The 26,679-nt window shown below is 33.2% G+C and overlaps 1 protein-coding gene and 1 long non-coding RNA gene across 2 annotated transcripts in view; both read right to left on the reverse strand.

The window, feature by feature from the left end:
- The window catches only part of wupA (wings up A), a 187,420-nt gene that overhangs the window by 30,021 nt on the left and 130,720 nt on the right, over positions 1–26,679 (reverse strand). Inside the window, exons 9-11 of the mRNA XM_069819299.1 lie at positions 7,164–7,208; positions 4,956–5,079; positions 2,606–2,706 (exon numbers count right to left, since the gene is read on the reverse strand). Coding sequence (XP_069675400.1) covers positions 2,606–2,706; positions 4,956–5,079; positions 7,164–7,208 — 270 coding nt within the window. The remainder of the gene's footprint in view (positions 1–2,605; positions 2,707–4,955; positions 5,080–7,163; positions 7,209–26,679) is intronic.
- On the reverse strand, positions 18,091–26,326 carry LOC138695013 (uncharacterized). Its single transcript, XR_011331037.1, has 2 exons — positions 26,148–26,326; positions 18,091–18,133 (listed from the first exon to the last, which is right to left on the reverse strand). It is a non-coding gene; the product is annotated as an uncharacterized lncRNA (long non-coding RNA).

Genomic DNA, 26,679 nt, shown 5'->3' on the forward strand with positions numbered 1-26,679 from the left:
AACATAACATTGTTGAACATACAGAAGCACGAATTCTTTTACATATAAAATCACTGAATGAAATTACAAAGATGTTATAAGAAATATGTAATAATTGATATTTGACGTTGTAATAAAACACTAATAACTAATACTATGTGATTTTATTCAAATGTTCCGATAACTAGGGTACTATGGTCAGTTTATTTTAATCTGTATATACTCCTTATGTTACGAGCGGAGACTGTTTCGTTTTTCATACATTTATAAACGTTATAAATAATTCCCTAGTTTGACTGTGTAACGTTTTATTAGCACTTCCTAATTTAGAGCGAAACTGGGGGCACTGTTAAGTACATAGAATGTTATACAGAACTCTGTTATTTTACAAACACACTTTGAACTCTATAAAACTCCTGATATCAGGGATAAAACGCAGAATACGTAACGCAAACGCTGGCTTCTACCCGCTCTGCACAGCAACACTCCACGACACGAACAGTTCAAGACCGCGCTTTCGAATGCGCCCTGTAATCAGCATTAGGTGATTCATAGCGGCCCTGTAACGAGCATGGCGGCACGAGGTCCGAATATCGTTCTCTGCGCATCAGTGAAATGGGCAAGCTTTCTTTGCGCTTCCTCTAGTAAAGATACGCGTCTTATAAAGTCACAATGAAATAACACAGAAACATGCGTTTCGGTTTTCCGTAGCAGGAAGGAAAGCTATCACGTGACTTCTGACTGCATGTTACGAAGGAGAGACCTTACGGGGTCGCACCTCCAAGTTCTTTTTGGCCACTTCGTACTCTAGGTCGTATTTCTCGCCCTCTAGAATGCCGATGCGTCTGTGGTACGCATTGATGACGGACTTGAGGTTGGCTGGAGGAAAGGAAACAGGCAAACTGCAGTCACACATGCTGTTCGGACCAATCAGTGGCAGAGTGGAGAGAAAATGTTTTTCAGATAGGTAGACAAAATAAATACCTCTGATATGGGATTACAAATTATGTAAATAAATTCGAATATGCTAGTAAAAGAATAACAAACATATCTTCAAGATGTCTGTATTCAGCTAAGGTTAAACAGAGTCAATAAACCTTTATTATTATTATTATTATTATTATTATTATTATTATTATTATTATTATTATTATTATTATTATTATTTCATACAGTAGGACATATTTTTATCTCTTTTTTATTTTATTTATATTGTATGACATTTCATTCGAAAAAAAGTCGTACTAATATAAGAAAAAATTAATATATAATTAATTTGTATGTTAACTCTAACAGCTCTTAAGGATTGCGCCATTTTAGTTTTTAGATTCAGTAATATAGAATGGATGTATTGAAATACACTTGTAATTGTTGCATAGAGGCCTCCATATGCCGAAATTTATTCACGTCGAAGAAAATACATAATTTGAATTCTCTCCCAGTTACGTGAATTTCTAAAGATTGAATTTAATTTGATAGGCAGTAGTAAAACTGCATAAACACTAGTAAGCAACATAAATTCAGTTATTGGCAAAGTCTGGTCGATTTACGGCGTATTGAGAGGCCACCAGCGAAGGATTTCGTGAACACAAGTGTGTACGTTGCGGTAGACGGCACAATATACCACATAACATTTTAAAATCTTAAAGGTTTTCTGCGACATTTAAATATGCAAGTAAGTATATAAATAGGGATATTTCATCACGTCGAGTAATTCGGTGAGAAACTAGAAAGAAATTAAGAAAGAACATAGATTAAATTAAAGAATAAAAGCACATAAGAGTTATTAATGTAGAAGCCCACAATGTTAACATATCTGAGGCCTTCATCTGGAAACGAAATAAAACTAGAATTTGCAAAAGAAATGTAAGGAAGTTTTGTTAGATATACACGTTTTCTTCTTTTTCTTTTTACAAAAATAACACAGTAAGGCATTGTTAAACACATAAATTTAAAGAAAAGAAAAGTATTTCCAAGTTCATGGACTTCTCGCGTTCGAAAAAATCTTTTTCACTGTTATTTTGATGATCACTTAAATGTGTATCTAAAATGGAATACAGCAATACAGAGAAATGAAATTATTAAATTATGTAACTACACTAAAATCTTGAGGATTTTTTAAGGTCCTAAAATTACGAATACCAGTTTATGAAAATGAGAGTAAATATTGATGATTTTAGTTACTTACGGAATTATTGTGCTACATTACCTGAGTATAATTTACTTGCAGAATATTTCAATATTTAAATTAAAATTTAATCTTGCAATATTTACAAAAATTTATATAACAGTTTCGTTCTCAGATTATTGCAAGCAGCTAGTGTATTGTTTTAAATCGGTAGAGAGTTCAATTTCACTATCTCTCGCTATATTAATGTCACGCGAATTTAAATATAGTTCGAATTTTGTACCTTGATATCGTTCCGGTGTAAAAACAAAACATATTAAACTGTGGGCTACTGAAAAATCAGTATTCTTTAAATTAAAACTTTATCCAAGATTGTTGTAAAAAATTGACATGAACTTGGAATGGCTGTATGTATGTATTAGAAAGAGAATAGCTCCGCAGTGACACAACTTTCCATTCGAAGAAGAACGCGATGTTAATGAAAAAAACAAATTCTACCTCATAATCTTTCTTTTTAACTGCATATTCCAGATCGAACTTCGCGTCCTCCAACGAGTTGATTCTCTCGTGGTAGTCCTTGAGCACACGCTTAATTGTATCTGCGACGGACACACACATAGGCACATCAGAACAAAATAATGAAACTTATTTTATGTGTCGCTAATTTCTGATTATTTTGGAGTGATTCAAAACATAAAATTTCTTCAAAACACTCACCTTACCTTGGCTTGGAAAACAGTAAATTCCATAAAAATATAGTGAGGAAAAAGTAAAAATTTAAAATGAAAACAACGACAAACGTACAGATTATTATCGTAACTTAATCCACAATTTTCTCATCAAATAAGTAAATATTTAAGTCTTTAATTATTTATTTCTTACGTAATGTAATAAAGTTTTTCAGTGAAAGTTTGTCATTGTTACTCACTTCATATTTCATACACAATATTATTTATCCATGACCGTAACGAAAAACATGACCTTACTAAATACTTTTGCGTTTGTAAAGTAGGCTTTTATTCAACATTACTTTATTCCACTAGTGAGATAAAGACTTTACCTCTCAGTTTGAACTTTATCTCACAGTTCATTAGTATTTTCCTAGTACCTGGGCAAACACACGTATACTTTTCCATTCAACTATTACTCAAGAAGTTAATATATTAGTTACTAGATGTCACTACCTCTACTTCTTTATTACCATTTCTTAAATATACATAAACTCAATCTCCTTCTCTTTTCTCTATCTGCTACGTCGTAATTTGAGTATTGCATTCATATCTAATATGTATTTTTTTAATTTGTAATAATTTACATTTTGGGAGGCGAGGAAACTTGAACCTACGAAGTTGCGTTTATAGGATTTTATAACAACACGCGATCGTCAACTGAGCTAAACAGACACGATGATTAATTACGTTTTAATATTCCTCTTAAGTTTACAGAAGTAAAATGTGAAATTATTTTAATCACATTAGTCCCGTGAACACTTCTAAATAATCCCTAAAACTTCAAAAAGACGAAAATACAAGTTTAAAGTGAAAAAAGATATATTAAAATTATATAATTAATTATAATTTGTTATTTATCCAACGCCTTAGATACCATTCTTCACTAATCATGGCCTCCTACATCATAACCTATCTAGTGCACGTATCGATTCTAAAATCCATGCCATGATATGTGATTATATGAGGACTTATTTTCAACATATTTTCTTTTATAAAACATAATTTTTCGTTGTGGTCATGGATAAAATTACGTATGGTACTTGTGAGCGTGATCTTTATTGCGCTCGTGTAATTTAAGCACGAGGCTGACGCCTCGTGCTTAAATCTTTCCACTCGCGCAATAAAGATGCACTTACCTCACAAGTACCATAAATAACTATTAAATCAAATATTTTATGAATGTTAAATGAGTTGGAGTAAACTGATAAATGAGGAATAAAAATGGTGTATTATGTGTACGAGTTAAGTTTTGTGCAATAAATTTCAACATAACTATGGGCACCACGAAATAATTATGTTGTTAGAAATGGGAATTTAAATAATTTTTGTAATACATTAGGAAACGTGAATAATCATATTCTCATGGTTATACATCATAATATTATACAACAGTTAGAGCTGAAAAAGAATAGGTATAAAATTATTAATAAAATAAAACTGGCGTTATTTCTGATAACTTGTCTGCTTCTCCAGTTCCTGAAATTTCACCAAAAGATGTTGTAGCCTGTTATGATTATAAACAATCCTGTAAACATGCCATGTATAGTGCGCCAACAAAAATGAGTACTGAAATAAAACTAAGTACTTCAAAATGATTAGTTGTTTTTATAACTAGTATATCTTTTGCAAGTAACGTGATTTGATAATATAGCCATTGTGGGCCAAGCGCCATATATTAAAAACGTAAAAAACAGGGGTTAAAATTAAGTGAATACCATAATTTAACGAAACATAAAACAAGTGATATAAAGTATGCACATTACAACTAAATGATATGTCAATCAATCTTTATTAAAATATGGTATTCGCTTAACTTTAACCCTTGCTTCCTCCATTTTTAATAAATGTCGCTTGGCCCACTGTGACTCTGAACCCTTCATAGAGTCTTTTTAATTATTAATAAACGTGATAATCTCGTATTTGACATAGTCTTTGCTTAATTTTTAATTAAACTTTGTGTGCAGTGAATCTATTCTGGTATTGACTGTAAAGCAATTCAGAGTTATATTTCAGAAATAAATATTGATGCTCTCTTTTGTTATTAAAGAGCAATTAACTTATAGTAATTCACTGCGACATTAACATCAGTATTACGTATGTATATTTCAATTTCTTACCTTCGTTGGCATCTTCGACGTTCTTTGGTTTTCCGCAGCGTTCGTCAATGATCCTCTTCCTCTCAGCTGCTTTCCTTTCCTGTTCCTTTTTCAACTCCTCAGCGGCTTTCTTTCTCAGCAGCAACTGTACAGGACATTGTAATTGTTAGATTATTCAACGAAAAAGTTTACTTCTTATTTCAAATTAACACTTAAGAATGGCATTTCAAGTAACAGATTCCAAGCCTAATGTATAAGTTACAGTAAGCGCATATTTTCCTTCATCATCAAGTATTTATAAATTCTACTTGTATATGGATAGATCTAATGTTATCTTCCTCATATACATGAACGTTACTATATCTGTTAAATAAACTCTCATAGTTCGTCCTGCATTTGGTTCTGACGAATTTCAGCACGCTGTTCTAAAGAGATTGTAAGATTTACAAATTTCAAACTAATAAAGGATGTGGATATGGCTTGAATAATGCAATATTATTTTTTATGCTCGACCTTGCCGAAATGTAGTAATTATACACCTGGTAGCAGTCCTTTAATGCATGTCATTAAAGTACACCTACTCCTTACAGTACAGTGTTCAGCCAATGACAAGTCAGCTTACAGGCGTTCAGCCAATGACAAGTCAGCTTTGTACCGTTATAAAACCGCAAGCATCGATTATTCTCGGATATGCAATCGAAAGAGAATTAGCGAAAAGTCACGGAGGCTGGAAATCCAATACTGTCGCAGAAGGTTATGTTTTGTTACTATAATAATTAGAGTTAATTGTAAATAATATTCAAATAAATTCAATTTGTCATCTCGTTTTTCAATTATAAATCAATTTTCAGGTTATACCAGAGTAATGTTCATCTTATTCTGTGTCAAAGTTAATGAAATTCGGCCTCGGAAAAAATCAATACTTTCGCGTCTGCGCATATCTCACAATTCAGATCAGTTCGCACATAACCATAATTTTGAATACTTTCAAGTTAGAAATATGGTCGAGCATAAAAAGTCGTATGAAACTTGCCTATAATGGTAATTAAGATGCTCGTATGAAAATTATGAAAGTCGCTTGCGCTCGTTTCATAAGCAATCATACTTGTGTCTTAATTACTACCATTATAGGCTCGTTGCATAATGTACTATTAAAACGACACATTTCAAATGATCCCCTCGGTATTTTACAGTTTGTTGCAATCTTACTCGGAAATTGTTGAAGACACGTTGCAATAAATCTGAGGTATCTGTCTGTATCTTTTCTTCGGATCCTGGATGTGTGATCTGATTTGAAACATCCTTTCTTTCAGATATTCCCACAGAAAAAGAAATCAGCAGCTGTAAGGTCTGGGGATCGAGCCGGCCAATTGATATCCCCAAACCGAGAAATTAAGCGTCTAGGGAAAATAATTCTGAACAACTGCAGTGTGTCTCTGACAGGAGTGTTAGCCGAAACCAAATGTCATACTTGTTTAGCGAGTCTCTGAATAATGTCTGTAATATTTGTTAATGTCTTTCATTGCATTCACTGTGATAACTCTCTCATTTTCATCTTGAAAAATGTAGGAACCTGTGATGACTGTACCGGAAATAGCACACCATACGGTCACCTTTTCACATGTATAGGTCGTTCATATAGTACCTAGAGCCTAGATAATGTTTAATTGTTGCTGATGCTCTCATTTTATTTTACAACCTCTCAAACTCGTCACAACCAAGGTATCATATTCATAAAAAATGTCTGTGTAAGATTGCAACAAACCGTAAAATACCTGGGGGATCAGTTGAAATGTGTCATTAAAATTAATGACATGCCAATAAATTGCATTGTTCAAGTCATATTCTGTGTTATTTTGATATTTTTAAAACTTATAATCACTGCATACTGAAATTTATCAGAACTGCTGAACCTTGAACAGATACCAAATAATATGTTTATAAACATGAAATTTAAAAATGTAATGAATCTTTTTAAATAAATTCAGTGCAATAAAGATTGTATTAGTATGATATTTACAAAATTAACACCAAGAAAGTAGAAACATGAAGAAAGATAAATTTATGAATTTATTATAATATTAAACTTAGAATTCAACACACCTGGTCTCTTAATTTATGAAGAAACTTACAGTAGAAAGTTTTAGTTCTTCACACGTACTAAAAGGAATCTGAGTGCTTTAATATAAAAGTACGTTGTACAAGAAGGAAAAGTTCGTTTTCACTCACCCTAAGCTTCTTCTTCCTCTCTGGGGTCATGAAACCCTTCTTGGCCTTCTTGGCTTTGGCCGTCTCCTCGAGCCGCTTGCGCACCTCAGCGCGCTTGCGCTCGATCTCGGCCTGTTTCGCCTTCTTGGCCTGAAAAGCAAAGAGTTGACAACTTAAGTGAACGAGGAATTAATAATTTCTACACCATTCGAAGTGGTTCTTACTTTAAGTCACTAATGAATATTGAACACTCTTAGCTACATTTTTATTAAACTGAATACAATGTGCTAGACTCTATAAAATCTGTTGGACAAATTGAGTTTGTTACTCTAAGGCCCTGTCCTTGAAGCAATTAAATATTAGGCTAATATATTATTTTATGTTCAAAATCTAGACTAGTTTAGAGAGGCTGTATATTTTGCGAAATGCGTCATAATCCTGGTACAACTGAACTTCGGCTACAGAGACTAGGGTGACCAACTCTCCCGTATTTTCCGGCAACTCCTGTATTTGAGCTAACATTTTTGGGTCTTCCCGTCTCCCATATTGGTCTTCTAATTCTCACGTATTTTTCTTTATCAATCAAGATCGCCAATTTTTTAATGCAATCTAATAATAACACACACCAAATATATTTAGATATAAACTGACATTAATATCAATAGTTTAGTTTTACAAATCGGTGATCCTACAATCTACAGTGTTACTATATAAACATATGACTGTATAGAATTTTTTTTAATTTGCGTATCAGGATAAAAAATTAAATGTTCTGCAATATCTTCTTCACAAATATGAATACGTTCAAACTGAGAAATACTATATTCTTAAGTTATTGTACTCAATGTTGTGACCTAAATCATAGTTCTTACTTACAAATGGTTTTTAAGCAACCCGCAGATCCATTGTCGCCTTCACATAAGCCCGCCATCGATCCCTATCCTGAGCAACATTAATCTAGTCTCTACCATCATACCCCACCTCCTTCAAATTCATTTTAATATTATCCTCCCATCTGAGTCTCGATCTCCCCAAAAATTCTATTTCCTCTGGCCTCCCAACTAACACTCTATATGCATTTATGTATTCGCCCATATGTGCGACAGTCCCTGCCCATCTTATTCTCAAACACCTTTAGCCTCTGTTCCTCTCTCAAAGTGAGAGTCCAAGTTTCAGAACCATACAAAACAACCGGTAATTTAACTGTTTTTTAAATTCTAATTTTCAGTTTTTTTTAGAGCAGACTGGTTGAAAAAACTTCTCAACCAAATAACAGACATTTCCCATGTTTATTCTCTAATTTATATTTGTTACCGTTACTCCAAGATATTTGAATTTTTCCATCTTTTCAAAAGATAAATTTTCATTTTTTCTGGTCATGAGACATAATCATAAACTTTGTCTTTTCGGGGTTACTTCCAAACCTATCTCTTTACTTGCTTCATGTGAAATTTCCGTGTTTTCGCTAATCGTTTGTGGATTTTCTCCTAACATATTCTCGTCATCCGCATAAACAAGCAGTTGATGTAACCCGTTCAATTCCAAACCCTCTCTATTATTCTGGACTTCCCTAATGGCATATTACAGAGCAAAGTTAAAAAGTAAAAGTGATATATTTCAGTATTATCTAAAATGCAATACAGTATTTCTATTTTAAAAAATATAGAAAAACAAGAACAATCTAAAGTATTTTAAAAAGTTGTAGTATTGTTGTCCTTATTAAAGTACACATTAAATTACAGTATTGTATCAAATAGGTAATAATGTAAATATATTATTTTTCCAATTTTATTTACATATTCGTATATTTTTTCTTATACCAATGCCTGTTTATTGCGACAATAAATTTTTTAGTCCCATCGATGACGCTATATCCAAGTTCAACTGTATAACATAAATTTATCTTTTGATTTAGGTATATTTCAGATTGTTCGGTTACCCTAGATTAGGACAGATTGTATTAGCTCTAAAGTAGGTTTGAAATCTTAGCTTTCAACTTCATAACAATTTTCTCAATTCGTTACATAATCTACATGAAACACATACAAAATCATAAAAATATTGTCCTACAGTTTATAGAGTTTGGCCGACATTTTGTGTAAGCACCTTGTACAGTGTTCGTACAGAGTTATCTTAAAGCATTCATTTTACAACAAACATTGGTAGATATACTGTGTTCAATTAATTGGAATGAAATTATAACTTCAATTCTTAATCTGTAAAACCAAAACATTGTAAGTAACATTAAAAATATTTTGCACATTTCTTCAAAACTAATTTCTATGTATTACTCAAAATTTGGTTATGTAATTTTTATGTGCTATAAGAAGGTCTCACTGCATCTTTAGGTTATCATGTAGGTGTGGAACTTACCTCTCTGGTAATGTTAGTCTTCCGATCATATTTTATAGGTTAGCAATGGCAGAATGACAGACTTGAGCAAACTTTTTTGCCGAGTTGTTAGTTAATTGCTTTCATAAATGGAATTGATAGAAATTTGAAGTCCACAGAATGCCACTGTCTATCACAAGTGGAAAGTAATTTATAAATTTATTAAATATTTTACTGTTAGTAACTTCGGCATTATTACCATGATACCAACCAAGAACTGGAGCCCTTAAGGCCATCATGTAATAATCATCAGAAGCTAAATAAGGAACACAACTTCTCATGAAGTCATTAAATATTTATTTCCTCACCGGAAGTCGTAGTCTACTTACGTGGTTCTTCAACCACGAGTGGTATCTTTGAAATGCAGTGGAGTTCTGATAAATTTACCATCATCGAATTTGCTAGGTTCTACTTAGGTAATTAGTAGGGGAGAGTGGGGTAGTACCGGACATCGGGTAATATCGGACAGTGAGTTTCTTTCATCTACGACACGATGATAGTACCTGATTGACATGGTTATGTTTCTGTGATGTCGCATAGAGAAACGTAACCATGTCATTCAGGTACTACCATATGGTGGTAGATGAAAGAAACGCACTGTCCGATACTACCCGACTCTCCCTTATATAGGGTGAACCGTAAGTAATGCCATTAATTTCGGGTGGTTATTCTTTGAGATATTTCAAACAAAAAAAGTCAAATACAATTTTGCTTCCTTTACGAGATAAAATTGTTTTATATGAAACATTTCATAACATATTTTGGCTGCAAAAAGGCATCTGTCGGATACAGGGGGGAGAGCCATTAATCCTTCCCATTGAAGGCTGTAAGGAACCAACCTGGATAAATACCCAACGTCCCATCCCTACCTTCCCATGGTGCAGCTGTTAGTAAATATAATTATACATGCTGAACTAAAGGGAGGGGCTACTCATCAATTAGCACTGGTCAGCTTGATGAGTTAATGACTGAATTTGGTATAATTTTCCTCTATTCAATACCTAATTCCCTCTTTACCCTTTCCTATCCAGTCCTCTGACTGAACTCTTACTTTCTTCGACCCCGACGGCATTAGAGCATTCGAGGCCTAGGGGTTCATTTCCCTTTCCTTCCTCCTCTTTCTACTTTTCTGTTCCTAGTGCTGACCTGCTATGGCACTAAAATCGTCCTCCAGTGGCTTAAGGAGGGAAAGCTGGTGATCAACTAGATCTCCCAGCTAGGTCCAATGGACCCGTCGACCAACAGCAGGTGTGATCCTCCAGACATTCTGGGGGTTGTGTGTGAATGAAGTAGCCACCAAAACGTTAAACTATGGTGTTCACTTAAATCGGCTAAAACTTGCCATTTTCACTCCACGAAAATCGTCTGTAGCTGCATTTAAATTGGCAACAGGCCACGATTTTTTGGTCAAACACCTGCATAGAATAGGAACATATCAGACCCCTAACTGCCCATTGTGCAACTCAAACCAAGAAATGGATTCGGAACACCTCAAAATCTCTGCTTCAGTGGCTGACGATGATAATATCTTTGAAAAATATTGGAGTGCAAGAGGTCAAATGACTTTATTGTCAAACGCCTGGCATTAGAAAACAACAACAACATATTTTGGGAAAGCCATTGTTTGAATTCCCAACATTCTCAGTCAATTTAAGAAAGCAGTCTATTATGCTAATAAACGACTGAAAGAATTTTGGTTTGTCCATTAAATGTGCATAAATTTGATCTGAATAAATGTAGCATTGTAAAATTTCTTTGCAGAATTAAAACTTACATTTGTTCGGATCAAAGTTCTGCATATTTAAAGGACAAAACTAAAATTCTTTCAATCGTTTATTATCATAATACACTGCTTTCTTAAATTGACTGAGCATATTGAGAATTAAGTCAACGGCTTTCCCAAAACACAATATAAAATGTTTCATATAAAACAATTTTTATCTCGAAAAGGTAACAAAAACGATCAAAATTGTATTTAACTTTTTAGTTTGAAATCTCTCAAAGAATAACCTCCTGAAATTAATGATATTACTTACCGTTAATTCTGTATATTGTGACAAGACTTTCAATATAGGCTAATATTTTTTGGTCAAACACCGGTACAAGAGAAAAGTGTTGATCTAAATGAGGGGTTGGAAAGCAATGGTGGATCATTAATGTTTAGGTGAGGGGTTTTATTAAGACAACGTTTCGAAGGGTGGTTCTTCCTTCGTCTTCAGGTGGAAGGAAGGAGAGAAAGGAAAAAACCTACTGTTGGGATCGCTACGTACAGCTATTCTGTATGACTGAGAACAGCTGTACGTAACGATCTCAACAGTAGGTTTTTTCCTTTCTCTCCTTCCTTCCACCTGAAGACGAAGAGAGAACCACCCTTCGAAACGTTGTGTCTTAATTTTTTGATTGTGACAACCAGCAATGGAAAAAGTCCAAACCCCTCACCTAAACACAAGAGAAAGGGCTACTGCTGTACCTTGAAGACAAGATCTGAATTTTTCTGTACTAATAAACAAAATAATGCAAAAGTATTGATGGAATAGTATTTAAGAATATTTCGAAGAAAGATTCCCGTTATATCCGACTTTGCCAACTACATTCATGTTCTTCCAAATTGGAAACCGAGTTTGGAATGTCAGCATATATTGCGTGAATGCTAGGGATGCTTTACTCTTGGTTTGAAAATTGCAGCTCAAATGTTTTCAAATGTTCACATTTGTTAAATATGGTTTGCAGATATGTGATATAGTGGCAAACTATGGACTATTAAAGGAATATATTTATAATTATAGGAGATAAATTGTCTTCAGGCGCCGATTGGTTAATTTCTTCCAACTCATGCTGTACATTACGTGCCTCCTCGATGCGTATTCTCTGTAAAAGAAACAGAAAGAAAAATTGATTAGTCACTAATTCCAATAAGAATTCTAGAAGTTCAGCTTATTCATGAATTCTGCTAATTTTAAAATGAAACTGCACTATGTTTGTGTACAATTTAGTATGATAGCTACTACGTAACAGTTTTATGAATTCATATAATACAGTATTATGGAATTAAAAAATAAAACCAATGTAACACAAGTACAGACGTGGACAAATTATTAGACTAAAACGTTTTTCTTGGAAACATAATATAATTCGTCATATCAACTATCGGTATAATTCACAGAGTCTCTATTATTGTAAATGTGATTGTTTACATCTTCTGGTATATTTTTCCAATGGTTAAGTATATTTTATCTGTCTGTGTTGGTACTACTGGTGTTTTAATTATATACTGCAGAAGATATTCAATAGTCTGTTCTCCCATGGCCTGCAAGAAGACCGGACATGAACGAAATTGAAAATCTGTGATCTATACTGTACACGAAAGTGAACAAAAAGAGGCTTACTACAAAACATGGACTCATTTAAGCACTGTCTGATATCTGGTTAAATTATGCTGATATTCAAAGAAAGTGTCAAATTTTGGTTTACAGCATCCCTGACAAAATCAACGTGTTAATAAGGAATAAGGGAATGCTCACAAAATATTAGTAACTTCCAGACTCTATTTTCTGTTCGTTATTTCTGTGCAAAATACATTTTTGTTCATTATTTCTGCCGATAAATACAGCTTTGTTGCACATATAATTAATTTTGTCTAATAATTTGTCCACGTCTGTATTATTTAATTTGAGAATTGTAACGACATAGTTTTAAAACGTTCAAATTTTGTGTATTAAAGTTTTACAATTTCATTAAAAATATATTACTTAAATTTTCAATTTCTTTTAATATTTTATGCTCGACCATGCCGAAATGTAGTAATTATACACCTGGTAGCAGTCCTTTAATAGACCTCATTAAAGTACACCTATTCATTATAGTTCAGGTGTTCCACCTATCAGAAAACACCATATTAGCAATATGAAAGCGCAAGTATCGATATGCAATCGAAAGACAACTAGCGCGAGATTAGACAATATTAAACTCAGTCGAAAAAAAAACAACACACAAATTAACATCAATTCACCGTCATCTTCCAGCCCTTCACAAAGCACATTCCCGCAAATTCATTTCACCAATTGCCGGAAAAAATCAATATGGTCGAGCATAAAAAATTCGTATGAAACTTGACTGTAATGGTAATTAAGACGCTCGTATGAAAATCATAAACATACTCGCGTCTTAATTACTACCATTATAGGCTCATTGCATAATGTACTTTTAAACTTCAAGCTGTGAGATACAAAAGAATATTTCAAATAATTACCTTAGTTATGATGATGCTTTTGTGAATTTATATTTACAAATAATTTACAACTGCTACATGCGAGATAAGCTTAAAATCAAGAGAAAAATTGCGTATAAAAACAGCTGCAAAAATAAAAATATTGAAATCTGTACATCAATGTTATTGCAAAAAATTATAATGCAAAATATAATTTGAAAAGCTCATGGTACGATAAAAATTAACAAAATATTTAAATCACATAGCAACTTACAAGAATAGCTCAACGTTATGTTGCAATATTACAATGTAACTTGGCAACACAAAATAACGAAGAAAAAATAATGTTTAATATTCGCCCAAGAATCACAAAGCCAGCATCAATATAAATGAAATGTGACAAACAATTCCAGCGTGACAAAAAAATGCACTGATCTGCAACCTGTTCAACACACAAAATAAATAGCATTGCCTACGTTATTATACAAGGCCGATAATTTTTGGTACTTACAGATCCTTTCTCTGGCGATAATATTACCGATATATCGGCTCGGCCATTCTATAGTAACGTAAGCTAAGAAAACGAGAATAGCGCTCAACAAAGGAAAGCGACATAGAGCAAAGGAACATGGAACGGTTAGTGGTCACGTGGTCTTACGGTTTCATCTCTTCTTTCCTCTTCTCACTGGAGTTCTCGGCACTTTCTTACCCTCATATTACCCTACTTTTGGACAACTTCTTGTTACACGTTAGGTAATTTTTTAGTACACGGCGAGAGGAATTATACAAACCAATTAATTAAATCAAATTTTTATAGTAGTATTTGGAAAACGCATTACAAATTGTTTTATAGGACGACAAAAATTTAAAATTAGATTATAGCCTATAATTTGTAATACTTTTTAAACTACATATATTGTGAAAGAAATAATACTTATCTGAATTTCGGTTCGATTGTTTATTTTTTTAATTTATTTATTTTACGATGTTTTATCAACCGTTATGTTTATCTAGCGTTTGAGTAAGATGAACGTGATGTCAGCGAAATGAGTGTAGGATCCACCGCCGAAAGTTACCCAGCATTTTCTCTTAATGGTTGTGGGAAAACCTCAACTAGGTAATTTATCCCAACTAGGATTTGAACCCGGATCCGCTAACCGTTTGATTATTCAAATAAAATAATTTTATGAAGAACAGTAGGCCTAAAAATTGTTCGAAGGCTATAAAGGACTGAAATAAAAATGCATCCGAAAGTAGTCTAGATTTTTTTTTCAATCTTTTGTTCTAAATAAGGCTTTAAACAGATTTAGAACTGAGAGAGGAAATAATTTTAGTTGTACATTAACATCGAGAAACGTCAAAACGTATATCATCCCATACACTTATGAAAATGAAATAATAAAATAAGGAAATACGTTAGTCACTTAAGGTAACCAGGTAGTGATTAGGGGACAAATATCCGATTTTTTATTTTCCGTTTATAAAAAAAGTACAAAACTTACTCTTTAAAACAATATAAATATGTGGGGGTATTTCTGCACATATGCCCTTTAAATGACCCCTTTAAATTCGGCGGTGCAGCTAATTCATACTTCCTTCTTTTTTTTTAAATGCAGTTTTCTGTAAGTCAACATTTTTCAAACAAGTGCATTTTTCTCTGAAACTACTGAATCAATTTACATGAAATTTTTACAGTGTTTTCTGTAGGCTGTGTTCTATACAGTACACCTACGGGTTTAAGAATGTCACACACATAACACGAGAAAAAATATATAGGCTTTGAAAAAAATTGCAAAGAATTTGAAACGAAGTTCAATATTTTTTTCTGTTTCACTAGGGGTGAAGTATTTAACTAAATTTTGCTTTAGAATTTACAATATACATTACTTGATAACTTAACAAAATGCAAAGTATACGAGTGAAGATTGTAGGAGGTAATGTGCACCTGAAGAATGAGGTACACTTAGCAAAGTGAGAAAACAGGTTATCAGTTAGGGCCTTTATTTTGCACTTGGATATAAGAAACTAATTAGTTGTCTTTTATACCACTGAATTCAGAATGATTGATTGTATAAGAATGGAAATTTTTATTCCACTCTGAGCATTAAAGCCTAGAAATATTGAACTAAACTTTTGTATTGAAATGTTTCAATCGCACAGGCATCATTACCCACTCCCCTTAAGAAACTTAAAGACATTCTCTGATCTGTATACAAACCACATTTTACATTTCTTCAAGAAAATTTGAAAACAAATTTCAATCGAATATTTTTCGAAGTAATCTATATTAAATCAGCATTCTGATCACTAAAGATCGAAACCTCGAAATTAGAGGAAGAGTAACTTAAAAAATAAACACCAAGAGTAAAATATATTTCTTCCAGATTTATATCTCAGTTTATAATGTAACATTTACGGAATTATAATAGGCCTACACAAAAAGGTTTAGTAGTTTTTAAGAGCTCACGGTTCCATCGCGCTTTATTATGTTATTTACACTACAGGAATTACCACTACGATCCAGTGACGTCAGGTGTCCGCCGTCCAGTTGTGCGGTCCTGCTGTAGAGGATGATAGGGACAAGGCAGGAAAATGTGGTGTCTAACATTCGCATAATATAATGTTCGGCAGCTTACTTACTTACAAATTGCTTTTAAGAAACCCGGAGGTTCATTGCCGCCCTCACAAAAGCCTGCCATCGGTCCTTATCCTGAGCATGATTAATCCAGTCTCTACCATCATATCCCATCTCCCTCAAATCCTTTTAATATTATCCTTCCATCTACGCCTTGGTCTCCCCAAATGTCTTTTCCCCTCAGGCCTTCCAACTAGCACTCTATATGCGTTTATAGATTCACCTATACGTGCTACATATTCTCCCATTTCAAACGTCTCGCCAAAATATTGTAAAAAATTGCACAAAATTGTAAAAATTACTAAATTGTAAAAATGTAAAAATTTAAAAAAAATTGTAATTGTAATATTGTAAAATTTTGACTTGTTCCACATCTTAAAGCTTCATTGCTCATGTAAGATCTATGGAATAAAATGAATGAATAATGTTTCTTATTATGTTAGAATGTAGATTCTATGTAATTGAGAATTTGACGTTTTTGATTTTATTGATTCGTGTTTTCGAATAAAAAATACGTACCGTCGCGAAGGGTGACTTTGTCCCATGAGGGAGACTTTGTGCCATTCGCGAAAATCATATGGAAGTATTCTTTAAGACCGTGACAAGGTTTTAAAGTCTACTTCCTTACGATTAGTAGTCTTTAAAACCTTGTGACGGTTTTAAAGACTACTTCCTTACGTTTTTTTTTTATGAAATTCGCGAGTGGCACAAAGTCACCCCGCGCGACGGTAGGTATCTTTTAATACTAAAAACCTAAATATAAAGAAAATTATAATCGTGTTGTTGTTCTAGGAAATTTGTGTCCGTTGTCATATAATCAGCTTCATATAATATATAAACGAAAATATCTAATATTATTATATTTTCGTTTGTAAGTTCATTTTAGCCATCGAACTAGCTAAAAACTTCATTTACGTGTGCCTTCTAATTTTGGTAACAACGAAAATTATTGCTATTAATTTATATTTTCGTTCTATTTCAATAAAATCAAGATTCGTTTACACCTTATTATTAGATAGGAGCTTCTCTTTTACTTTGGCCTTAAAGTAGTCCTAAAATTTTTAATTATTGTACTACAGAGAGCAAAATAAAGTGTACGGTATTTCATTTGGAAAATAAAATTCTCAACCAATTAAAATTATATGATAAAATTTATGCTATTCAAGAGCACATCTTTCACTATTAATCACTTAAGCAAATTAAATAGTTGTGAGGAATGGTATATTTGATCGTTATTCTGATACCGTGTTAGATTCTCTGAGTATATTTAGTGTAAGTTTATATCAAACCATCGCACTATACTACTACACCACATTTCTTAGTAGTATCACAGGATGTTGACAGATCTCTGTCATTAGGCAGGTTAAGTTTGTGGCACTGGGTTGAGGGAAGGGAAGGAAAGAGAAAAAGTAATCAGTATCGTGGGAAAGACTTCGGCTGATATGATACAAGTGTATGATATTCAATTGTTTCATTCACAAGAAAACTATTTCTTAACTACTAATGTTGGTATTGCAGATTAATTTAATTTGTCTTTGCGTTCAAGTCCCAAGCATCAAGGGTTCTTTTCCTTATTTTCATATGTTTTCACGTTTTATAATAGCTGATTGTCAAGATAATTTAAAGATGATGTAAATTATATTGCAAACTTCTAGTCTATAAGACATGGTTCCATCGGTGTAGAATTGGCACCTGTTTCAGATACTTACCTCACCTCATCGTCCGCCATGGTGGTGTGTGAGTCCTAGGATATGGGACCTGAAACATTGAAATTAAATTGTCTGAATGATTGTGGACAATTGAGTTATCAAATGCAAGGGACTAATATTAACAAGTATTTGGATAGGCTAATGTTTACCATTTTATTCCTTTGCGTTTGGATCTCCCAAAAATAATTATTTTACATGATACATTTTGATCCTATTATTTTTAAACACATTTAGGAATACACATTTTATAAAGTCTTTACATAAGGGGAGATCTATAACTGAAATTTGATTAATATATTTCAGTATTATTTGTATTTATCCTGGTAATAATGAACAGTTTGACTCGTAGACATTTTGTTTTTCAGCATTAACTTCCCATGATTGTATGAGAAGATTCGAAGAGAACGGCAGTTACGTAGACCTTCGACCCCCCCCCCCTACTACCAATAATGCATAACACAACGTCAATACGGCGGTTGCTGTCGTCTGCGATACATCGAACTTTTCTGTTGATTTTCGAGTTCATTTTTTTCTGGTTAATTATATGCTTATTTAAGTTGTGTTAACTCTCGCTAGTGGTTTTATATTTTATTTTATCCGTCTTAGTATTTATTTTATTATTGGTAATATTTTTGTTTTATTATTATTATTAATATTATTATTATTATTATTATTATTATTATTATTATTATTAATGAATTAATTTGTATTACTATCTTTGTATCATCTCCGTCACAGACATTCTATTATTATTATTATTATTATTATTATTATTATTATTATTGTTACTGTTATTTCTAACATCAACTTTATTATCGATCTCTTTAAAATTTATGTAGTCTACTGGACTGTACCCAAGCACGATCTATGCTCATTTCGAGTATATATTCATATGTATCATTTCAAATGTAAATTGTGAATAAATTTGAATTTGAATTTGAATTTGAGTTAAAATTGCATAAAGTTTCTATCACATTACAGTTGAACAGTATTTAATAATTTAATTATTAATAAATCACTTTAAGTAATGGATATTTGGCAACGCTGTTACCAGACGAGTGTTTCAACCTAACGCCTGACTACCGCGGGACATGAGGGTAGTCGAAAGGTCTAAAGTTGACATTGATTGCATAATCGCCCTCACTGGTGCGGAGAAGGTTGGAAAATGCTACTGTTTTTACTGCTAGAGACAAACGATTTTATTTCTACTAAGTAAAAATAAATTACGCAAAATAGCAAAGGAAAATTCTGATCCTTTTGCATTATGGATTTACTTTGTGAAGTTATCGTCATTGAACACCTTTCAATATACAGGGTGTTTCAGAAATATTTTGACAAACCTTGGGGGCATGTTCCTCACACCAAAACAAGAAAAAAAGTTCATATAAACATATGTCCGAAAATCTTTTGTTTTTTTTAGTTATTAATGAAAGAACATAATGAAACATCTGTTAGTTATTGTCATACTTGGTAGCAAGTTTTGCAACTTTTAATCAATTCAGAAACTCATAACAATGAAAATTTACGTTCAATGCGTTTCGAGGTACAACTCAACAATTTAAATTAAGTTTGTAACCGATAATAATATTCATTTTGTTAGATAATCGAATTATGTTATCGATACAAGTCTGCTGATGCACCCATTGTATCCTAGATGGCTATGTATTGCCCAGGAGTCCATGATCCTACAAGGCATGCGTGTGTGGAAGCAAGAGGAGAACATTTTGAACATTTGTTATGAGTTTCTGAATTGATTAACGTTACACTTGCTACCAAGCTGACAATATCTAACAGAATATGTTTCATTATGTTCTTTCATTAATAACTAAAAAACTAAGGATTTTCGGACATACGTTTATACGAACTTTTTTTTTCTTGTTTTGGTGTGAGGAACATGTCCCCAATGTTTATCAAAGTATTTCTGAAACACCCTGTATATAGCGTGAAAGGGGTATAACCACAGTCTAGTATACAGTCGCGAAGCTCAATACGCAGTAAATATGCAAACATTAGATAGTTGCTCACCACGAGGATCGCTAATATCGCCTCATTACAGGAAATGCAAAATAGTACCGTCACAGTCTATTGTTTCTAGCACCCTCAAAACTCAAGCTTCGTGACTGTATATAGTAGATTGTGGTATAACTACATTAATTTTAAGAACACATTCTTTAGGTTATAAGAAACCAAAAAGTCAAATGTCACTTCGGTATTTTTAGCCGAAAAAAATAGTGTCTGAAATTTGAATCCCATTTATGCTAAAACTATTGAGTATTGACACGCATGAGTGGTTAAGATGTCAACGCGAAGAACAAGCCGAAAAACATATTCCTTTGTCATTTTTTCGAAAAAACGCTTCATTTGTATAATAACGTACAACATTAACTGATTAAAAACGCATTTACATTGTGACAAAAATTTAATCAGTTAATTCTGTATGTTATTACACAAACGAAGCGTTTTTCGGAGAAATTATAAAGGAATATTTTTTTCAGCTTGTTATTCACGTTGATATCTTACCACTCATGCGTCTCAATACCCAATAGTTTTACCATAAATGGGATTCAAACTTGAGACACAAATTATTTTTGCCGGCTAAACCGTTATTCTAATACCAAAATGATATTTAACTTTTCGGTTACTTACAAGCTAAAGATTCTATTCTTAAAATTAATGCAATTATACCCCTTTCATTTTGTATAGTTGGAGTCTATATTATATATTAAAGAGTACTTAAATGCTACGATATTATTTTGAAGCTCTATAGCGTTCCACCTTCTCCACTTTGTTTTCTGTTTCGCCTGTCACAAATCTTTCTGATATGACGCAAGAACTGTCTTTTTACGTGCCATACATTTATTGTAGAGATATTTTCCTTCCCGAAAGAAGTCACGATAAGAATTTTGCGCGCCTCTTAAAATGTATCATCCTTGGCCGAGTTTAAATCAGGTTATATTTGGGTCCAGAAGAGGCGTAGTAGCCATACATTACGGTGAAGGTATCATTTATATGAAGTATTCAGTTATCCTATGTCTTGTTGTATGGAATTCGTATATGGAAAAGATGATTCTAAGTCCTTAAGAACAAATTCTTCTTCCGTGGTTGTTGTACATACAATGTTACTTAACATGTGTACACTTGCTCTTCACCTGCTGACAGCTGAAGTACTTGGATGATACATTACGTGCTTTTTCACGCTCTCAGTGTGTTTATGTTCTCCGTGCCAAGAAAAAATCTGAGACAGGAGTGGTGGTCTGAGGTTTGAGATATCACATGTGACGTAAAATACAGACTAACCAATCCAAACGAATTATAAAAAATCCCAATTCAACTAAACTTCAATTACTTTAAAATTCCACATATAAATAGAAATGTAATAAAATTTTGTAATAAAAATTGATTTCGCTGCTAGAAAATTAGTCTGAAATGAATTAAATGACATTCTTTAATACGATCAAGTCAGGAATTTCCGTCTCTCCCTGTAACCTGATACTACTCTGCTCCTTTAAAAATTGTTCCCTAGAATAGTGTTGTTGTTATTGTTATTAATATTATTATTAAAGTTAATCTCACGAATGGTGTACAACTCATTTTAAATTTTAATTGGAGAAAGAACAGCTATATTTTTATTTTATATCTTGGTAATTGGGAATAAGGTTTTAGTAGAGATAAGCTGCTCAAAATGCATATTTTGTTCATATTAAACTTGTAACGATCCAAAAAGAAATAGCTGGCCTATCTACTGTATATTACATTGAAATTTCATTTAATAAGACGCTCGGAATAAATTTTAATTTACTTCAAAATGATGTGTATTATCCTGAGATAATTTGGAGACTGTTTGTCTCAAAACACACATGTTTACCACCACCATAAGATATTTTAATTTTTTTTTTACAATTTATTGATCGATCAGCGCATTTAGCGCTATACAGATCATTTCTAAAAAATATAAATAGCCTACAATATATGACACTGAATTGAGGGCAGCCTAGATTGGGCTCCTCAATTAACAAAAATAATTGTTAATAAATTATTTACATAGGTTGGTGTGATGATAAATTTTTCAGATATTTTAAAATTATGTTTGTAATGTACTAACAGTATACTGATTTATAGTGAACACTATCTTCAAAACAGACTTTTTAAAATTTCCAATTAGTAAATTCATTTGGATTAGTCTTATTTTTTATTTTAGTAGGTTATTTTACGACGCTTTATCAACAGCTTAGGTTATTTAGCGCCTGAATAAGATGAAGGTGATAATGCCGGTGAAATGAGTCCGGGGTCCAGCACCGAAAGTTGCCCAGCATTTACTCATCTTGGGTTGAAGGAAAACCCCGGAAGAAACCTCAACCAGGTAACTTGCCCCGACCGGGAATCGAACCCGGGCCACCTGGTTTCGCGGCCAGACGCGCTGACCGTTGGATTAGTTAGTCTGTATTTATATTATATATAATTTCGGCTTCAAATAACAGTGAAACAATTATTATTTTTTGGTTCATTTAAGGATATACGAATATTTAAACGCATAAATGCTACAATGTCAGTCACCTTTTTTATGGTACAATAGGCAACGATATTTTCAGATATATAAAATCATGAAAAATCGTAGTCATTTAATACCCACATGTTAACACTGAGAGGAATAGAGACAGTGAAACTGGAATACTGGTATAGTTATTAAATATTACCGGCACGTAATAGTGTTGCCACGTCATATTGCATCGTATAACCCCAGAATTTTTCTGGACAGAACTGCTGAAAATTTATATCAAGCCCGTAATACAGGCAGTACAAATTTATGCGTAGAATAATATAAGTTGTGATATTAAATTCGGGTTGTATTGTGCACCCCTTGTGGGCCGCACGCTGCTATTTTCGTAGCCGAGGTACGGGGCTAGAAATAACTCGCCAGCGAGAGGAAACCAGACACCGTACCGGCCGGCTGCCCCGAATTTGTTGGCAGGGTTCTCGCTTCTAGACACAATGCGGGCATTCCTGTTTGTGTGGCCAAACACGTTCCTCCCGAGTTAGTCTTGAGTGTAAGGTTTCGGGTTTTCCGATAACATTACCACAAATTCCGATTCAAGCAGCCACTCTCAACTTTTTCAAATAAATCAATCACTACAATTTTAAATCGTACCGATGATTAATCATTTCAACAATTTACGTTGTTTTTATATATAAAACTGAAAAATAACAAAAAAAAAAAGCGATAGCCTAGATAAAATAAACAAGTAATACTTACTTATTTACTTACTGGCTTTTAAGGAACCCAGAGGTTTATTGCCGCCCTCACATAAGCCCGCCATTGGTCCCTATCCTAAGCAAGATTAATCCATTCTCTATCATCATTTCTCACCTCCCTCAAATCCATTTTAATATTATCTTCCCATCTACGCCTCGGCCTCTCTAAAGGTCTTTTTCCCTCCGGCCTCCCAACTAACACTCTATATGCATTTCTGGATTCGCCCATACGTGCTACATGCCCTGCCCATCTCAAACGTCTGGATTTAATGTTCCTAATTATGTCAGGTGAAGAATACAATGCGTGCAGTTCTGTGTTGTGTAACTTTCTCCACTCTCCTGTAACTTCATCCCTCTTAGCCCCAAATATTTTCCTAAGCACTTTATTCTCAAACACCCTTAACCTATGTTCCTCTCTCAAAGTGAGAGTCCAAGTTTCACAACCATACAGAAGAACCGGTAATATAACTGTTTTATAAATTCTAACTTTCAGATTTTTTGACAGCAGACTGGATGATAAAAGTTTCTCAACCGAATAATAACAGGCATTTCCCATATTTATTCTGCGTTTAATTTCTTCCCGAGTATCATAAACAAGTAATATATTAATTAAAATTTGACACGCAGAGAGATGATAAATAGCATAAATAAAAATAATCTTGGTTAGAGTTTTAAATATAGCCATGGATGCTCGTCAGAGAATCTGGAGATCTCACAATATATTTTAATGCTGGCCATTAGACACTAAATCCATTTCGATTTATCATCTGAAAAATATATTTCTTATTTTACCAAAACTTTACCTAAAATTATTATATTATGTTGTTTCCAATTACACTAATTAAAGAACACCAGGAATCTTCTTATGTGATTTTATTTAGCTTATCGTATTCGACGCCAATAACATCGTTACCTGAGGGACCAATTGAAAAATAAAATATAGGACAACAACAGCTCTCGAAAAATATATTTCTACTTCGTCAATACATTTCACAATATAGGCTTATATCGTAACTACATTTCCAATCTAATTAGCAAGTCTTTTCTTGGCGTTACTTCCTAAATTTGTGACTTTTTTCGTCGAAATAAACAATTTAAATTTTATTCCTAGAGCTACAATTTAAATAAAAGCATGCAAGAATGTAAACTTACAAACACGAAGCTATATACTCTGTTCTGTAAGGAATTTTCGCATGTGACAGAAAGAAAAACAATTGCAAGCTATATTAATTTGAGGAAAATTACAGTAGGCGTAATGAGTGTACCTGCGCGTTCTGGAAATATCGTTATAGCGTTGTTTTTGTCAACATACAAATGTTGACAAACATTTCACTCCCACGATACATTCATATGAATTTATCGTAATAAACGCAAAGTTCTTTACTAGAAACTTCTATTCAAACTTCTGAAATGAATTAATATTAATTTACTATGTTACTAGATATTAACTTCATTTTATTAACATAGGAGGCTGAATAAGAAACTAACATGTTATTGGAAAGTATAATAGCCCCATATCCAATGAATGTAACTATTGTTTAGATGTGAAAAGGAAAAAGTCACGTGACTTGAAATAATACATTTGTTGACTGACTAAAATCATAAAAATAAAGAAGCCTGAAAAGATTTATATGAAGTGCGATTGCAGATAACCCATTACAGGCCGTATACAATCTTTCGATTTGAGTCATTAGTATTCATCTTTAATTACATTATATTATAATGTAATGTGTATTTTTTATTTTCATTATGCTTTTTTGATAAAAGTGTTTAGTTGTGCATTTTTTAAATAGAATTAAAAAAATGCGAATAACTCAAAATTGACAATTTAGCTTTTAATTGTATTATATTTTTTCGAAAGGGAGAATGAATGTGATTCTTTGAATATAATCAAATAAATAATCCATATAATATAATAGCAACATAAGTAAGATTTCGTAAGAAGATATAGGTTTAATTATATGAATGTGAAAACGGTAGCTTTTAAAATATATCAAAATTCAGGGAATTTTTTTCTTAATTTCTTGTACGTAAGTGATTCAAAATTATAACAGAGACCGCTAGATATTAAATCTCAGTTAGGGTTCCTTGATGTAGAAGATTTCTTAAGGGTGCACCTGAACAAAATATCAAGTTTTAAATAGGATAAAGAGAAGAAAATATCTATTTCGTAACCGATTTTAAAAGTGATCATTAGTAATGTATTCCTAATTCTATTACCTTTACATAACACGCGGATATAAGGAAATTTATACGATCCTAGGTCAACATTATGCACTTCTGTGTGTATGTTTTTCATGAGAAGAAAATGTGAAATTGTACGTCATCTAGATTCCTAACTTCACACTGTCAGCGAATTTAATTATTCTGTTCCGCTAAAGTTAATTAAAAATGAAAGCCTACGAGTTTTACTACGCAGAAGTCTTACTATTTCAGAACTGTTCAGGAGATACCTTTCAAATACTGTCAGTGAACCGGCATTTCATGGTTTAACTTAACGCAAACTGTGTTGTTTCCATAAGAGCTCATTTCAACAGTATATCCTGCACTTCGTTTTCTGTTCGAGATTCGTAATAATCCACACATTCCAACGGCACTTTATCACATTATATTCCGCTATTTCGAGATGCGTAGTTATCCGCTGCGTTGCGGCGTTCGATTTTAACCTCACTACAGGGCGCAACCACTGCGAATTTAATAAACCTTTCGTCCCTCCTACAGGTAGTGGCATCATGGGATAATATATGCACAGACACTAACATTGTCGTCGCACTGGAGCGTTTAATGGCGCTGAATCAAATTGGAGTGCTTACCTGGTGTTAATAGAGAGACTAGACCGGTCAGCAGGATGTGCTGGGACTGACTGAGAAGGGCGTCGTGCCGTCAGCGTCTCCCCCGCAGCCCTCGCCCCCCCCCCGCAGACGCTCCATTTTTAGGACGGCGTGGGCACACGTCCAGCCGGGTCCCGATCTCCAAGCTCTCGCTTCGCACGACGCTGTATCAACTGAACTGAATATTATACGAACATCGTGTTCTCTTAACAGAAGCCGAAATGAAGACTTTTTAATTACAGTATGATTATTGTTGTCTAGTCAACTGTCAGAAGACAAGTCTGAACCTCACAAGTGATACTAACAAGACACCACTTATGAGGCAACTAAGCCAGGAGATAATGGGGTAGGGTGGCCAGTTTCTTTTCCCTCCATTCCATACATCACTCACTAGTTACATTTTACACTATTCAGATTCTCACTCTCTTAAATCAATTATTATCTAAGATAATCTTACTTATCAGAAGACATTTAAATAAGTACGCTGAAAAAATTGCTTCAAAGAAGAGTTTTG

Source organism: Periplaneta americana, chromosome 2, assembly GCF_040183065.1.
Source record: "Periplaneta americana isolate PAMFEO1 chromosome 2, P.americana_PAMFEO1_priV1, whole genome shotgun sequence".
Classification (NCBI taxonomy): Eukaryota; Metazoa; Arthropoda; class Insecta; order Blattodea; family Blattidae; genus Periplaneta; species Periplaneta americana.